Source organism: Stigmatopora nigra, chromosome 17 (assembly GCF_051989575.1).
Source record: "Stigmatopora nigra isolate UIUO_SnigA chromosome 17, RoL_Snig_1.1, whole genome shotgun sequence".
In the NCBI taxonomy this organism is placed as follows: Eukaryota; Metazoa; Chordata; class Actinopteri; order Syngnathiformes; family Syngnathidae; genus Stigmatopora; species Stigmatopora nigra.
In genome coordinates this window covers 1677303-1694790 of record NC_135524.1, presented here as the reverse complement: position 1 = coordinate 1694790, position 17488 = coordinate 1677303, and the positions used below count along the sequence as shown (strand labels likewise).

The 17488-nt window shown below is 33.4% G+C and overlaps 2 protein-coding genes across 2 annotated transcripts; one reads left to right on the top strand and one right to left on the bottom strand.

Annotated features, from left to right (window-relative positions):
* Nucleotides 1-133: 133 nt before the first annotated feature.
* Nucleotides 134-6292, bottom strand: dennd1a (DENN/MADD domain containing 1A). Its single transcript, XM_077737142.1, has 22 exons — nucleotides 5927-6292; nucleotides 5204-5268; nucleotides 4993-5036; nucleotides 4837-4886; nucleotides 4586-4705; nucleotides 4438-4507; nucleotides 4111-4191; nucleotides 3959-4012; nucleotides 3777-3887; nucleotides 3579-3679; nucleotides 3184-3229; nucleotides 2955-3056; nucleotides 2699-2824; nucleotides 2533-2634; nucleotides 2379-2466; nucleotides 2262-2302; nucleotides 2127-2198; nucleotides 1999-2055; nucleotides 1794-1916; nucleotides 1650-1708; nucleotides 1311-1545; nucleotides 134-1209 (listed from the first exon to the last, which is right to left on the bottom strand). The coding sequence occupies exons 1-22, from the start codon at nucleotides 5941-5943 to the stop codon at nucleotides 337-339; spliced, it is 2637 nt and encodes an 878-aa protein (XP_077593268.1). The 5' UTR covers nucleotides 5944-6292; the 3' UTR covers nucleotides 134-336.
* Nucleotides 6293-6432: 140 nt separating this feature from the next.
* Nucleotides 6433-17453, top strand: psmb7 (proteasome 20S subunit beta 7). The gene is made up of 8 exons (XM_077737140.1): nucleotides 6433-6594; nucleotides 7081-7174; nucleotides 7262-7359; nucleotides 7467-7607; nucleotides 16678-16793; nucleotides 16863-16921; nucleotides 16994-17145; nucleotides 17269-17453. The coding sequence occupies exons 1-8, from the start codon at nucleotides 6533-6535 to the stop codon at nucleotides 17378-17380; spliced, it is 834 nt and encodes a 277-aa protein (XP_077593266.1). The 5' UTR covers nucleotides 6433-6532; the 3' UTR covers nucleotides 17381-17453.
* Nucleotides 17454-17488: the final 35 nt, after the last annotated feature.

Below are 17488 nucleotides of genomic sequence, written 5' to 3'. Positions count from 1 at the left end.
TCAACACGTCTTTAGGGTGAGCTGAAAGATTATTTTTCTTCATTTATGTGCAAATATGATGTTCAACCTTCCAGTATTTCTGATTCGCTTTGGAATTTAGAGTTATTAGTCAAGTCAAGAAAGATTCAATAGGTTGCATGTGATGTTTTTATTCATTTTACATTGAGGTGTATGATTCAGTCGTCACGTATCGCTTCCGATAAACATTATATTTCATTACGGTTTTTGTGTAAAGAGCCAAAGCACACATTCAGAATACGGACGGCGTCAAGCATATTTAGCAGTTCTTCAAATGAAAACATTTGGCCAGTGAGTGACAAGTCTGTGAAAATAATTTCAGTCGAATGTTTCCCAGCCTTTCTGTGGACGATCTGTATTCTTTTCAAGAGAAATCGTTGGTTTCATCATCGTCAGAAGGTCATGGAAAGGATCCTCGGCTTTCTGTTGTCCTTCTTCAACTTGTCCTGGTCCTGATTTGGGAGCAGCATTTGGGACCAGAATAGAGTCGGAAAGTCCTGAAAGAGTCTGTGGGTTATATGGATTACCCGTTTGGAAACTGGGGAAAAGGGCGGGACCATGAGTCCAGTGCTGGTTTGAGATTTCTGATTGTGACGGATAAAGTTGCAAACTGCTTGGGTTCTGGACAGGCGAACCACTTGGTAGTTCGTGAAAAGGGGCACCTGACAAATACTGCATTCGTGGTAAGGAATTGTAGACGGACGGAGTCCAAACAGAATGGGATATGTGACCGTGTGGCTGGAAGAAAGCCTGAGGCGGAATTCTGCTGTTCTCTGGAAGAAACGTCAGTTCTTCCCGGGTTGTTGAAGGAAAGATCTTAGGGGTTTTGTTCAGAGGGTCCAGAAGGCTTATCAAATCCGCATCTCCTGTTTTTGTCCTTTCTCCATTGGATTTGGAGCCAGATGGCGCTAACGTGGTTCCCAGCTCGGCGCTCTTTCTCCCGTGGGGTCGGGGTATGGTGATGTTGTCCGGGGTGGACCGGTCTGGCTCGCCAAGATCGGTTCTTGGACTGTTGTGTTCGTTTTTCAGGCTGAGGAAATGAGCCGATTGAGTTTTCTTGCAGGGGTTGTTATGGTCCCAAAAGTCAGATTCCTCTTGATCCCATTCGATGTCCAGAAGTTTGTTGTACGTGTTGGGGAGCTTTAGGCCCAAAGGGATTTGGGGGGGTTCGCTGAAACCAAGATCCAGTCGCTGAAAACACAAAACAGACTATTTAGTCTTTTTAAAGACATCGTATAACAAATACAATCTAACTACGGTTCAATTAAGACTACAAAAAAGACATTTCTGACCTCACGGGTGAACTCTGTGTGTAGTTTTTCATAGTCCTTCAGACTTTTGAGGTCCTCCAGACTTTTAGCCAAGGGAAGTGGTTGCCCGTCATGTTCGTCCAGGCGGCTAAAGAAATGCGCTAATTTGCTAGCATTGGCGAGGTTCTTCTGAAGTGGGCGGCGACGTCGGAAATCCAAATTGGAGTCGGAATCTTCCGTCCAATCGACTTCTCTCAGGGAACAGTAACGCTGTGACCTAAGGAGGGTGACGTAGTCAAGCTTAATGAGGTGGTCCAGACGGCATTATGACGGAAAATACAATTTTTTTTGGCTAAGGAATTGGAATTTAAGTCCACTTACTGGTCGTGAGGACCTTCCAGACTCTCGCTACTATTTGTTTTCTTCATTAGCATGGGGGACTGAGAAAAGGGGAGGAGTTAATAAGAATTATACTTAAAAAAATCGATACAGTGTGGGAAAAAAAGCTTTTTGAAATCTATTTACCAGGCCAAATAGTCGATTTATTCTGTGTTCATCCAACGACTGCGACGTCTCCTCCATCTCAAATCTCTTTGGAACATATTCTTTATCCTCGTCGATAATTCCTGGTCCGTTGTCGATCATTTCCTGCTAAGGAAGAATACATGTTGATCGTTTAAAAAGGAATATGGACGGATTGTAGTTGCATGGGCGTTAGCTTAAAGCTAACCTTCTGCTTTAGCCGGCTCTTGACTTCCTTAATCCCCATTTTGGCGTGGTCTTTTGCCTAGCAACAGAACAGACCAGAAACTAAGAATCTATGCCCTCGATAGGTTTGAAGTCTGGGGATGTACTCACAAATTTGTAAGCCGTCTTCATGGCTGGGTTGGCTTTGGTCTTCACTGTGTTCAAAATGGCGCCGCTCCCTTTCTATCAGGAAACATAAGTCAATGACTTAAAAAAAACAACAACTTGTACTTGTGTTTTACTTACCTTTACAGTGATTAGCCACTGGTGATAGGATTTATCGCTTCCTGTGGAGAGAAGAATGTGTTAGAAAATTGCCCTAAAGTACAAATGATTTATTTTGGTTTGCTAACGCTAGCTTACCTGCGTATTCCCCTTTGCTGATCTCCTCTTCAAAGATGTCACTGAAACCTTCTCCCGAGTTTAATAGTTCCAAGCGGCCATCGATGAACTGCAATTCCAAAAATGATGTTTAACAAAATGTTCAAGTTAGGAAAAAAGTACTTTGTTTGTTTACCTGCTTGAAGAGTTGAAGCTGGATGGCATTTTGAAGGAATTCTCTCATAGCGCTCAATCGATGATTGATAAAAGTGTCTTCGTTGAATGTTATTGGTTCACCCTGACCCAAAAAAACCAAGTTTTTTAGTCAAATTTGTCATTGAAAAAAAAACAAATGTACAAACCAATTCAATCTGAAGAGCATTTCTGTAACTGCCAAAAAGAGCCGCTTGACTTTTGAGGAAGGCGCGAGCCACCCCATCGCCGGGGGTGCTTGAGAACTTCTTGAGACGATTTTTTAACGATGAAACCTGAGGGAGCAAAGTGAAAAAATATTTTAAAAAAACTTTCCACAATGCTTGATCAAATGAGTTGAGAAATGACAGGATATCTAAGACAAAAAAATGGAAATATCTCTATTTTTGATTTAGTCTTACTAACCACATCATGGGGTAAAGTTTGAAGGTCGTGATGAGGTGTTTCAAGGGTGTTGTTGTCCACATTGAGAATTACTACATCGTCCATAGCCATTCCTTGAATTTTCTACAGAAAAAAAACGATTACAGGAAATTCAAAACAATTAAATAAATGTTGTATATATGTGTCAATGTAGTGGTGCTTCTGGCATTTTCAAAGTGTAAACATCTAAAAAATAATGTGACTTACTTACCCCCATTAGGCTGGAATGGACTCCAATAAGGTAAGGCATCGGAGCACTGGAAAAAATGTGTGTTATTGTTCCCTTTTTGACAATTTATGGTCATCTCAACCCATTTTATGCAAGGATTTATTGTAACTGGAATTATTTGACAGTAAAGAGTAGTTAAAGAGGATTTAATTTTTTTCCATTGAAGTATTTATCCATATTTTTCTATTGTTTCACTAACCAAACCTGAAAAATGGGGTTCACTGGGTTTGTTTTCCAGGCATGAAAATGTACATTGAAGGAAGTTTGGTCTTGTTTACATCCACAACATCAATAAAAAGCCTGGGATTGGAGTCTACGCACTAAAAATGAAGAGGTACTGTATTTTACATATTTTCTGTAAAGGTTCTTGAACTCACCAGCAGTAGTCTAAGAGATGTGGAGGCAGGACTGGAATGTAAACATGTTGCCAGTACATGGGATATAACATGGCAGCAGACCCATGGACACAAGCTGTTAACTAATACAGAGAAAAAAAGTTTGAAATTAAGTCTGCATATTATTTATAGATTAATAGATTAATCTGAGAGAGCCCATAAAAAAGGTGGATGACGTACAGTGCTTAGCGTGCTACAGCAGATGAGAATCCGACGTTCGTGAAGCATGCTAGCGTAGACTTGGAGCATGTTGTTGACGTCTACTGCTACAAAATATTCAGTCAGGTTTCTCTGCGACGTCAAAAGGAAATTAATTTGCATGTAAATTTAATGTACATTGGGAAAGTAAGGGAAGAGCTCACGTTTTCGGGTATTCTGGGGAGCTCTTTTAGGTCTGGTACGGTAAAGTAGAAATGCTAAAATGAACAGAAAATAAAAGGATCGTCACATGGCGGCGATAGGCGTCCAATCTTGTGGGATTGGGAAGGGCGGCATTCCAACCATTGGGCCTCACCGTTGCGACCTGAACGGGAACGCCGGGCTCGGGGATGGAAAGACGGTGTAAAGACGCCAGGAGTTCTTGGAAATTGCTCTCCTATACAAACAAATATACATCAACTACAATCTTATTAGTATTCCACATATTGTTTTCTTACACTAGTGTCTAAACAGATTGAGTCTTGGAAATATTTGCGAATTAAATTGTGTTGGCCCGAATAATAAGCCGATGAAATAGGACTGAAAAAGTGGGGGTCGTCGTATATTCGGGCCAATACAGTAGTTGTTTTTTTAATTTTTTTTTGTACGGTAATAATACAAACTTAGTTATTCTATTCCTCACCTGGCCGATAACTGTGTAATCAGCAATGATATTTAGCAATTTATAATATACGTCGAACCAGGGCAGGTAGCTGCAAAATAGAGAAAAATTATAAGTGATCAGCATTTGTTTTTAATGAATTTTAGAGCAAATATAAGACGTTCCTCACCTAAGAATGCAGAAGCAGGTGCGCGAACTTGACGACAGGCGGCAAAATCCAAATTTGTGTTTACTGTTGACGTCCGTCAGCACAAATGTGAAATTTTGGTCCGTTTGATTGATGGGGACGCTGCACAAAAATATTTGTTTACAAATAGCAACATCTATGCAAATTAAAATCAGTACAATTGGATTTTTTGTGTTGGCTATGGTTGTTTTGGTGAAAAATAAGACTAAAAGAAGGTTGTATTTGGGAGGTACCTGTCCAAAGATAGAGGAAAGCAGAATTTGGGCACCGTCTTAATGGTTTCCTGTCAAGTAAATGACATTTATTAGCATCATGGCATGTATTCTTATCTTGGAAATGTACACAAAATACTGCAAAGTGTTATACAATAAATTTCCTAAATCACAGACCTCATCTTGGAAGTCTTCAGGGAATTTTCGACGGATTTCAGGGCCTGTTTGCCGGAAAAAAAATATTTTGTCAAAAAGTTAGGAACCCATTGTACTTGAACCTACTAGATATTGTTCAGTAATGTTATTTAGAGATTAGATTCATGAGTGTGAGTCATTAGAATTCATTTTGAAATTGTGAAATCAGTTAAAAAACTGTTTAGAAACGTACCCGTGCTTTGTGTAGTTGGACCAACAACTTCCACATATACTTCAAAAACGGATTCTGGGCTTTCCCTAAAGTGGATCATGACAACAAAAAAAAACATGAAAATACTCAAGTCTAAATCACTAAAAGTAAGTATAGTTGTTGTATTGTGTCAGATGATCACAAAATTGACTCCTTTTAGGAAAAAAAATACTGGATTTTATGTTCATGTGACAATTTAAGATAAAATATTTATTGTATTACTGCATAAAAAGGTTTAATATATGTACATATAACTATAGATATATTAGTATGTATTTTAGAAGACAGCTAAATACAAGACAGCTATTTTGAGCCAGGCAGCAAATATAAATCCTTAATGCAAAATTGTACACAAAATAGATTCAGTATATTGTTCATAACGCACTCAAATGTATTTATTCCCACTTTTGCACCCTTAACTCAATAATCCAACGCACCGCTGTATATTGCAGATGTCAGGATCGAATCAAACAGTTAAACGAATTAAAACCAGAGTCATGATTATTCAACTAACCACCTCAAATAAGTTAACGCCCATGACTATACATGTCTTTTTAAATTTTTGTTATTATTGTTGTTATTCCAATTTAGATAACACGACTGCGTTCATGTCAGGCCCCAAAAGCTGCGTAATTTGAGCAATTACTCGCTGTGACAAATATAAAGAAAACAGTTGATGCTAATAATGAATAAAATAGCTCTTACTTGATTCTGGACTCCATGTTTGGGTCCGAAACACATTTAGATGGAGAGGAATAGCGCAAAATTCGTCGCCAATATTTCTGACATGTTACAGTGCTCGAAACGGACCCATAGCCGCCCGCAAGGAATTCTGGGAGTTGTAGTGAAGGCTTCGTGTAGGCAATATTGAAGTGCGTAATCTTTTAACAACAAAAACTACAACTCCCAAAAACCAAGATAAAAAAAGTCGCATGACTCGATGACAGTTCGTCCCGTTCTTTTACCCCCTTTTAAATATATACAATGTTAGGGAGTGTATATGAAGGTGAAATATAAAGTAAAGATTGGGGCATATATGAGGATATTGAAACCGTAAAAGAGAAACGAACAAGAGATCAAAGCAATATATTGTAAAAAAAATATCAAGAAATAACATTTCCTTCACCCAATCTGATGAAAGCAAGTGTACATTTAGCCACTAAGCGGTGCTAGAAATGCACGTTTATTATTACAAACTATGCGAAAGTATCGACTCCATTCCGAAAGGTGGCGCTATCGCACCAAAATGGAATTACGAATTGGACCAAAACAGTAGTAGAAGAAGTAGATCACGCTTCGCAAACCAGGAAAATGGCGGCGCTAACAATGAACTCGCCAACTCTTGGTGGTTTTACGTTTGACAACTGTAAAAGGTAAACAATGTCGTCCGAGATATGTTATCATGATTAAATATAATAAAGCAAAACAGTTATTACTATTGTGGCGTCGAATTTGCATTCAAAATAGCGTCAAGTTAATTTTCGACGCTATGACTCAGCCATTCAATGCGAATGCTAAGTTTGGTGCTAGCCTGCAATGTATTTTCTTTGTTGCGCATTTAATATCTACTTGCGGGACAACTTTAACGTTTTTGGCTTTAAAGTAGAGCGATCAATTGAGGGAATAATTTGTGGGGAATGAATTTGTTTTAGTTACTAGATTTTTTAAATGGAAGCCTGCAACGATTTCCGCTATCTTATTTAACGTCACAACCGTCGTTTCACATTGACTTCGAAATGCAATGAGTAATGCGGTTAAAATGCTAATAAATTATATAATGCCATGGTTTAAACGGACTAATACTAGTCCACGTTGTTGGCTAGTTTTACTTGTATTTATTTATTGTCTTTCTTTTCCAGAAATGGATTCCTGGAAGAAAAAGCAAACGAATTAGGCTGTCATTTGCCTGCAGCTCGTAAAACTGGAACTACTATCTGTGGGATTGTGTTCAAGGTGAGTGGGAAAAATGACCATTTCATTGTTTTTTTCAAAAGTCTATTTTGTTTTGCTGTATTTCTAAGTTTACTTTATTTTTTTAAGGATGGCATCGTCCTGGGAGCTGACACCCGAGCCACAGAGGGCATGATTGTTGCTGACAAGAACTGCTCCAAGATACATTACATTTCGCCAAATATTTAGTAATCATTGGATTATTTTTTTATCTTTTTATATTTTCCCTGAAAAAAAATAAGAAGTGATGTTTTCTTCCTGGTGTAACCTGTTTTTTGTTGTTGTTTTTGCGCAGCTGTTGCGGTGCCGGAACGGCGGCCGACACGGAGATGACCACTCAGATGATTTCGTCTAACCTGGAGTTACACGCCCTGTCCACGGGCAGACTTCCCCGCGTAGCCACGGCCAATCGCATGTTCAAACAAATGCTTTTCAGGTACGTCCTTGCCGTAAGGCTTTTTTTTCGTAAAAAATGACATAGTATAGTAAGGCTTTTTATCTTTAAAAACGACATAGTATAGTAAAGCTTTTTATCTTTAAAAACGACATAGTATAGTAAGGCTTTTTATCTTCAAAAACGACATAGTATAGTAAGGCTTTTTTATTCAAAAAAAACCGACATAGTATAGTACGGCTTTTTTCTTCAAAAAACGACATAGTATAGTAAGGCTTTTTTCCATGAAAAAACGACATAGTATAGTAAGGCTTTTTTCTTCAAAAAAACGACAGTTTAGTAAGGCTTTTTTCTTCAAAAAAACAACATAGTATAGTAAGGCTTTTTTATTAAAAAAAACGACATAGTATAGTAAGGCTTTTTTATGCGAAAAAATGACATAGTATAGTAAGGCTTTTTTATTCGAAAAAACGACATAGTATAGTAAGGCTTTTTTATTCGAAAAAACGACATAGTATAGTAAGGCTTTTTTATTCGAAAAAACGACATAGTATAGTAAGGCTTTTTTATTCGAAAAAACGACATAGTATAGTAAGGCTTTTTTATTCGAAAAAACGACATAGTATAGTAAGGCTTTTTTACTCGAAAAAACGACATAGTATAGTAAGGCTTTTTTATTCGAAAAAACGACATAGTATAGTAAGGCTTTTTTATTCGAAAAAACGACATAGTATAGTAAGGCTTTTTTATTCGAAAAAACGACATAGTATAGTAAGGCTTTTTTATTCGAAAAAACGACATAGTATAGTAATGCTTTTTTATTAAAAAAAACGACATAGTATAGTAAGGCTTTTTTATTCAAAAAAACGACATAGTATAGTAAGGCTTTTTTATTAAAAAAAACGACATAGTATAGTAAGGCTTTTTTATTCAAAAAAACGACATAGTATAGTAAGGCTTTTTTATTCAAAAAAACGACATAGTATAGTAAGGCTTTTTTCTTCGAAAAAACGACATAGTATAGTAAGGCTTTTTTCTTCGAAAAAACGACATAGTATAGTAAGGCTTTTTTCTTCGAAAAAACGACATAGTATAGTAAGGCTTTTTTCTTCGAAAAAACGACATAGTATAGTAAGGCTTTTTTCTTCGAAAAAACGACATAGTATAGTAAGGCTTTTTTCTTCAAAAAACGACATAGTATAGTAAGGCTTTTTTCTTCAAAAAACCGACATAGTATAGTAAGGCTTTTTTATTCGAAAAAACGACATAGTATAGTAAGGCTTTTTTATTCGAAAAAACGACATAGTATAGTAAGGCTTTTTTATTCGAAAAAACGACATAGTATAGTAAGGCTTTTTTATTCGAAAAAACGACATAGTATAGTAAGGCTTTTTTATTCGAAAAAACGACATAGTATAGTAAGGCTTTTTTATGCGAAAAAACGACATAGTATAGTAAGGCTTTTTTATCCGAAAAAACGACATAGTATAGTAAGGCTTTTTTCTTCGAAAAAACGACATCGTATAGTAAGGCTTTTTTATTCGAAAAAACGACAAAGTATAGTAAGGCTTTTTTATTCGAAAAAACGACAAAGTATAGTAAGGCTTTTTTCTTTGAAAAAACGACATAGTATAGTAAGGCTTTTTTCTTCGAAAAAACGACATAGTATAGTAAGGCTTTTTTCTTCAAAAAACGACATAGTATAGTAAGGCTTTTTTCTTCAAAAAAACGACATAGTATAGTAAGGCTTTTTTCTTCAAAAAAACGACATAGTATAGTAAGGCTTTTTCTTCCAAAAAAAACAACATAGTATAGTAAGGCTTTTTTCTTAAAAAAAAAACCGACATAGTATAGTAAGGCTTTTTTCTTCAAAAAAACGACATAGTATAGTAAGGCTTTTTTATTCGAAAAAACGACATAGTATAGTAAGGCTTTTTTCTTCAAAAAACGACATAGTATAGTAAGGCTTTTTTCTTCAAAAAAACGACATAGTATAGTAAGGCTTTTTTCTTCAAAAAAACGACATAGTATAGTAAGGCTTTTTTCTTCAAAAAAACGACATAGTATAGTAAGGCTTTTTTCTTCAAAAAAACGACATAGTATAGGAAGGCTTTTTTCTTCAAAAAAACGACATAGTATAGTAAGGCTTTTTTATTCGAAAAAACGACATAGTATAGTAAGGCTTTTTTATTCGAAAAAACGACATAGTATAGTAAGGCTTTTTTATTCGAAAAAACGACATAGTATAGTAAGGCTTGTTTATTCGAAAAAACGACATAGTATAGTAAGGCTTTTTTATTCGAAAAAACGACATAGTATAGTAAGGCTTTTTTATTCGAAAAAACGACATAGTATAGTAAGGCTTTTTTCTTCAAAAAAACGACATAGTATAGTAAGGCTTTTTTATTCGAAAAAACGACATAGTATAGTAAGGCTTTTTTATTCGAAAAAACGACATAGTATAGTAAGGCTTTTTTATTCAAAAAAACGACATAGTATAGTAAGGCTTTTTTATTAAAAAAAACGACATAGTATAGTAAGGCTTTTTTATTCGAAAAAACGACATAGTATAGTAAGGCTTTTTTATTCGAAAAAACGACATAGTATAGTAAGGCTTTTTTATTCAAAAAAACGACATAGTATAGTAAGGCTTTTTTATTCAAAAAAAACGACATAGTATAGTAAGGCTTTTTCATTCAAAAAAACGACATAGTATAGTAAGGCTTTTTTATTCAAAAAAACGACATAGTATAGTAAGGCTTTTTTATTCAAAAAAACGACATAGTATAGTAAGGCTTTTTTATTAAAAAAAACGACATAGTATAGTAAGGCTTTTTTATTCGAAAAAACGACATAGTATAGTAAGGCTTTTTTATTCGAAAAAACAACATAGTATAGTATGGCTTTTTTATTCGAAAAAACGACATAGTATAGTAAGGCTTTTTTATTCGAAAAAACGACATAGTATAGTAAGGCTTTTTTATTCGAAAAAACGACATAGTATAGTAAGGCTTTTTTATTCAAAAAAACGACATAGTATAGTAAGGCTTTTTTATTAAAAAAAACGACATAGTATAGTAAGGCTTTTTTATTCGAAAAAACGACATAGTATAGTAAGGCTTTTTTATTCGAAAAAACGACATAGTATAGTAAGGCTTTTTTATTCAAAAAAACGACATAGTATAGTAAGGCTTTTTTATTCAAAAAAAACGACATAGTATAGTAAGGCTTTTTCATTCAAAAAAACGACATAGTATAGTAAGGCTTTTTTATTCAAAAAAACGACATAGTATAGTAAGGCTTTTTTATTCAAAAAAACGACATAGTATAGTAAGGCTTTTTTATTCAAAAAAACGACATAGTATAGTAAGGCTTTTTTATTCAAAAAAACGACATAGTATAGTAAGGCTTTTTTATTAAAAAAAACGACATAGTATAGTAAGGCTTTTTTATTCGAAAAAACGACATAGTATAGTAAGGCTTTTTTATTCGAAAAAACAACATAGTATAGTATGGCTTTTTTATTCGAAAAAACGACATAGTATAGTAAGGCTTTTTTATTCGAAAAAACGACATAGTATAGTAAGGCTTTTTTAATCGAAAAAACGACATAGTATAGTAAGGCTTTTTTAATCGAAAAAACGACATAGTATAGTAAGGCTTTTTTATTCGAAAAAACGACATAGTATAGTAAGGCTTTTTTATTCGAAAAAACGACATAGTATAGTAAGGCTTTTTTATTCAAAAAAACGACATAGTATAGTAAGGCGTTTTTATTCAAAAAAAACGACATAGTATAGTAAGGCGTTTTTATTCAAAAAAACGACATAGTATAGTAAGGCTTTTTTATTCAAAAAAACGACATAGTATAGTAAGGCTTTTTTATTCAAAAAAACGACATAGTATAGTAAGGCTTTTTTCTTCAAAAAACCACATAGTATAGTAAGGCTTTTTTCTTCAAAAAAACGACATAGTATAGTAAGGCTTTTTTATCCAAAAAAAACGACATAGTATAGTAAGGCTTTTTTATTCAAAAAACAACATAGTATAGTAAGGCTTTTTTCTTCAAAAAAACGACATAGTATAGTAAGGCTTTTTTATTCGAAAAAACGACATAGTATAGTAAGGCTTTTTTCTTCAAAAAACGACATAGTATAGTAAGGCTTTTTTCTTCAAAAAACGACATAGTATAGTAAGGCTTTTTTCTTCAAAAAACGACATAGTATAGTAAGGCTTTTTTCTTCAAAAAACGACATAGTATAGTAAGGCTTTTTTATTCAAAAAAACGACATAGTATAGTAAGGCTTTTTTATTCAAAAAAACGACATAGTATAGTAAGGCTTTTTTATTCAAAAAAACGACATAGTATAGTAAGGCTTTTTTATTCAAAAAACGACATAGTATAGTAAGGCTTTTTTCTTCAAAAAAACGACATAGTATAGTAAGGCTTTTTTATTCAAAAAAACGACATAGTATAGTAAGGCTTTTTTCTTCAAAAAACGACATAGTATTGTAAGGCTTTTTTCTTCAAAAAAACGACATAGTATAGTAAGGCTTTTTTCTTCAAAAAACGACATAGTATAGTAAGGCTTTTTTATTCAAAAAAACGACATAGTATAGTAAGGCTTTTTTATTCAAAAAACGACATAGTATAGTAAGGCTTTTTTATTCAAAAAAACGACATAGTATAGTAAGGCTTTTTTCTTCAAAAAACGACATAGTATTGTAAGGCTTTTTTCTTCAAAAAAACGACATAGTATAGTAAGGCTTTTTTCTTCAAAAAAACGACATAGTATAGTAAGGCTTTTTTATTAAAAAAAACGACATAGTATAGTAAGGCTTTTTTATTCAAAAAACGACATAGTATAGTAAGGCTTTTTTATTCAAAAAAACGACAAAGTATAGTAAGGCTTTTTTCTTCAAAAAAACGACATAGTATAGTAAGGCTTTTTTATTCAACAAAACGACATAGTATAGTAAGGCTTTTTTCTTCAAAAAATGACATAGTATAGTAAGGCTTTTTTCTTCAAAAAACGACATAGTATAGTAAGGCTTTTTTCTTCAAAAAACGACATAGTATAGTAAGGCTTTTTTCTTCAAAAAACGACATAGTATAGTAAGGCTTTTTTCTTCAAAAAACGACATAGTATAGTAAGGCTTTTTTCTTCAAAAAACGACATAGTATAGTAAGGCTTTTTTATTCAAAAAAACGACATAGTATAGTAAGGCTTTTTTATTCAAAAAAACGACATAGTATAGTAAGGCTTTTTTATTCAAAAAAACGACATAGTATAGTAAGGCTTTTTTATTCAAAAAACGACATAGTATAGTAAGGCTTTTTTCTTCAAAAAAACGACATAGTATAGTAAGGCTTTTTTATTCAAAAAAACGACATAGTATAGTAAGGCTTTTTTCTTCAAAAAACGACATAGTATTGTAAGGCTTTTTTCTTCAAAAAAACGACATAGTATAGTAAGGCTTTTTTCTTCAAAAAAACGACATAGTATAGTAAGGCTTTTTTATTCAAAAAAACGACATAGTATAGTAAGGCTTTTTTATTCAAAAAACGACATAGTATAGTAAGGCTTTTTTATTCAAAAAAACGACATAGTATAGTAAGGCTTTTTTCTTCAAAAAACGACATAGTATTGTAAGGCTTTTTTCTTCAAAAAAACGACATAGTATAGTAAGGCTTTTTTCTTCAAAAAAACGACATAGTATAGTAAGGCTTTTTTATTATAAAAAACGACATAGTATAGTAAGGCTTTTTTATTCAAAAAACGACATAGTATAGTAAGGCTTTTTTATTCAAAAAAACGACAAAGTATAGTAAGGCTTTTTTCTTCAAAAAAACGACATAGTATAGTAAGGCTTTTTTATTCAAAAAACGACATAGTATAGTAAGGCTTTTTTATTCAAAAAAACGACATAGTATAGTAAGGCTTTTTTCTTCAAAAAATGACATAGTATAGTAAGGCTTTTTTCTTCAAAAAACGACATAGTATAGTAAGGCTTTTTTCTTCAAAAAACGACATAGTATAGTAAGGCTTTTTTCTTCAAAAAACGACATAGTATAGTAAGGCTTTTTCCTTCAAAAAACGACATAGTATAGTAAGGCTTTTTTATTCAAAAAAACGACATAATATAGTAAGGCTTTTTTATTCAAAAAACGACATAGTATAGTAAGGCTTTTTTCTTCAAAAAAACGACATAGTATAGTAAGGCATTTTCTTCAAAAAACGACATAGTATAGTAAGGCTTTTTTCTTCCAAAAACGACATAGTATAGTAAGGCTTTTTTCTTCAAAAAACGACATAGTATAGTAAGGCTTTTTTTCTTCAAAAAACGACATAGCATAGTAAGGCTTTTTTCTTCAAAAAACGACATAGTATAGTAAGGCTTTTTTCTTCAAAAAAGCGACATAATATAGTAAGGCTTTTTTATTCAAAAAAACGACATAGTATAGTAAGGCTTTTTTATTCAAAAAAACGACATAGTATAGTAAGGCTTTTTTATTCAAAAAACGACATAGTATAGTAAGGCTTTTTTCTTCAAAAAACGACATAGTATAGTAAGGCTTTTTTCTTCAAAAAACGACATAGTATAGTAAGGCTTTTTTATTCAAAAAACGACATAGTATAGTATGTCGTTTTTTTTAAGAAAAAAGCCTTACTATACTATGTCGTTTTTTGAAGAAAAAAGCCTTACTATACTATGTCATTTTTTTGAAGAAAAAAGCCTTACTATACTATGTCGTTTTTTGAATAAAAAAGCCTTACTATACTATGTCGTTTTTTGAATAAAAAAGCCTTACTATACTATGTCGTTTTTTTGAATAAAAAAGCCTTACTATACTATGTCGTTTTTTTGAATAAAAAAGCCTTACTATATTATGTCGTTTTTTGAAGAAAAAAGCCTTACTATACTATGTCGTTTTTTGAAGAAAAAAGCCTTACTATGCTATGTCGTTTTTTGAAGAAAAAAGCCTTACTATACTATGTCGTTTTTTGAAGAAAAAAGCCTTACTATACTATGTCGTTTTTTTGAAGAAAAAAGCCTTACTATACTATGTCGTTTTTTTGAAGAAAAAAGCCTTACTATACTATGTCGTTTTTTTGAAGAAAAAAGCCTTACTATATTATGTCGTTTTTTTGAATAAAAAAGCCTTACTATACTATGTCGTTTTTTGAAGAAAAAAGCCTTACTATACTATGTCGTTTTTTGAAGAAAAAAGCCTTACTATACTATGTCGTTTTTTCGAAGAAAAAAGCCTTACTATACTATGTCGTTTTTTGAAGAAAAAAGCCTTACTATACTATGTCGTTTTTTTGAAGAAAAAGGCCTTACTATACTATGTCGTTTTTTTGAAGAAAAAGCCTTACTATACTATGTCGTTTTTTGAAGAAAAAAGCCTTACTATAGTAAGGCTTTTTTATTCAAAAAACGACATAGTATAGTATGTCGTTTTTTGAAGAAAAAAGCCTTACTATACTATGTCGTTTTTTGAAGTAAAAAGCCTTACTATACTATGTCGTTTTTTCGAATAAAAAAGCCTTACTATACTATGTCGTTTTTTCGAATAAAAAAGCCTTACTATACTATGTCGTTTTTTTGAATAAAAAAGCCTTACTATACTATGTCGTTTTTTTGAAGAAAAAAGCCTTACTATACTATGTCGTTTTTTTGAAGAAAAAAGCCTTACAATACTATGTCGTTTTTTGAAGAAAAAAGCCTTACTATACTATGTCGTTTTTTTGAATAAAAAAGCCTTACTATACTATGTCGTTTTTTGAATAAAAAAGCCTTACTATACTATGTCGTTTTTTTGAATAAAAAAGCCTTACTATATTATGTCGTTTTTTTGAATAAAAAAGCCTTACTATACTATGTCGTTTTTTGAAGGAAAAAGCCTTACTATACTATGTCGTTTTTTTGAAGAAAAAAGCCTTACTATACTATGTCGTTTTTTTGAAGAAAAAAGCCTTACTATATTATGTCGTTTTTTTGAATAAAAAAGCCTTACTATACTATGTCGTTTTTTGAAGAAAAAAGCCGTACTATACTATGTCGTTTTTTGAAGAAAAAAGCCTTACTATACTGTCGTTTTTTCGAAGAAAAAAGCCTTACTATACTATGTCGTTTTTTGAAGAAAAAAGCCTTACTATACTATGTCGTTTTTTTGAAGAAAAAGGCCTTACTATACTATGTCGTTTTTTTGAAGAAAAAGCCTTACTATACTATGTCGTTTTTTGAAGAAAAAAGCCTTACTATAGTAAGGCTTTCTTCTTCAAAAAAACGACATAGTATAGTAAGGCTTTTTTCTTCAAAAAAACGACATAGTATAGTAAGGCTTTTTTATTCAAAAAGCGACATAGTATAGTATGTCGTTTTTTGAAGAAAAAAGCCTTACTATACTATGTCGTTTTTTGAAGAAAAAAGCCTTACTATACTATGTCGTTTTTTTGAAGAAAAAAGCCTTACTATACTATGTCGTTTTTTTGAAGAAAAAAGCCTTACTATACTATGTCGTTTTTTGAAGAAAAAAGCCTTACTATACTATGTCGTTTTTTGAAGAAAAAAGCCTTACTATACTATGTCATTTTTTGAAGAAAAAAAGCCTTACTATACTATGTCGTTTTTTTGAAGAAAAAAGCCTTACTATAGTAAAGCTTTTTTCTTCAAAAAAACGACATAGTATAGTAAGGCTTTTTTCTTCAAAAAAACGACATAGTATAGTAAGGCTTTTTTCTTCAAAAAAACGACATAGTATAGTAAGGCTTTTTCTTCCAAAAAAAACAACATAGTATAGTAAGGCTTTTTTCTTAAAAAAAAAACCGACATAGTATAGTAAGGCTTTTTCTCTTTAAAAAAACGACATAGTATAGTAAGGCTTTTTCTCTTCAAAAACGACACAGTATAGTAAGGCTTTTCCTCTTCAAAAACGACATAGTATAGTAAGGCTTTTCCTCTTCAAAAACGACATAGTATAGTAAGGCTTTTTCTCTTCAAAAACGACATAGTATAGTAAGGCTTTTTCTCTTCAAAAACGACATAGTATAGTAAGGCATTTTCTTAAAAAAAAACATAGTATAATATTTGTCTTCTCCTTTAGGTATCAGGGCTACATTGGTGCCGCTCTGGTACTCGGCGGCGTGGACTGCAACGGTCCTCATCTCTACAGCATCTACCCTCACGGCTCGACAGACAAGCTCCCCTACGTCACCATGGGTGCGTACTCGCCACACGGCCCGGTCGTCCATTTCTTTGCGACGACTTGACCTTCCTTTTCTTGTCCAGGATCCGGGTCGCTGGCTGCCATGGCGGTGTTTGAAGACCGCTACAAACCTGGCATGGAGGTTAGTTTCACAAAAAATGCCCGGAATGAATTCCAGTCTGTCGTTGATCACCGATGTGGATTTTCGCCGCAGGAAAAAGAAGCCAAGGCGCTGGTACGCGATGCCATCGCGGCAGGAATCTTCAATGACCTGGGCTCTGGCAGCAACATCGATCTTTGTGTGATCACTGCTGACAAAGTGGACTACATTCGACCTCACGACCAGGCCAACAAGAAGGGTACCAGGTAAGACTATGAAGTATTTTCTCAAATTAATCAAACTAACGAGTAGAATACTCGTGCACAATTTGGAACATCAATTCAGACTTTATGTTGCTTCCATAAACACTGTTTTTTTCTCCCCCGTAGAACTGGCGACTACAAGTACAAAAGAGGGACCACCGGTGTCCTAACGAAGGTGGTGACGCCGTTGAACCTGGACGTGGTGGAGGAAACTGTGCAAACCATGGACACTTCCTAGAATGGGTTAAACGCTGGCGCTTCAGTTTCAAGGCAAGCAATTTTGTTGTATCAATAAAGAGTTAACTGTCTAACATGAAAATGTCTTTTTTCCAATTTAGCAAGCCAC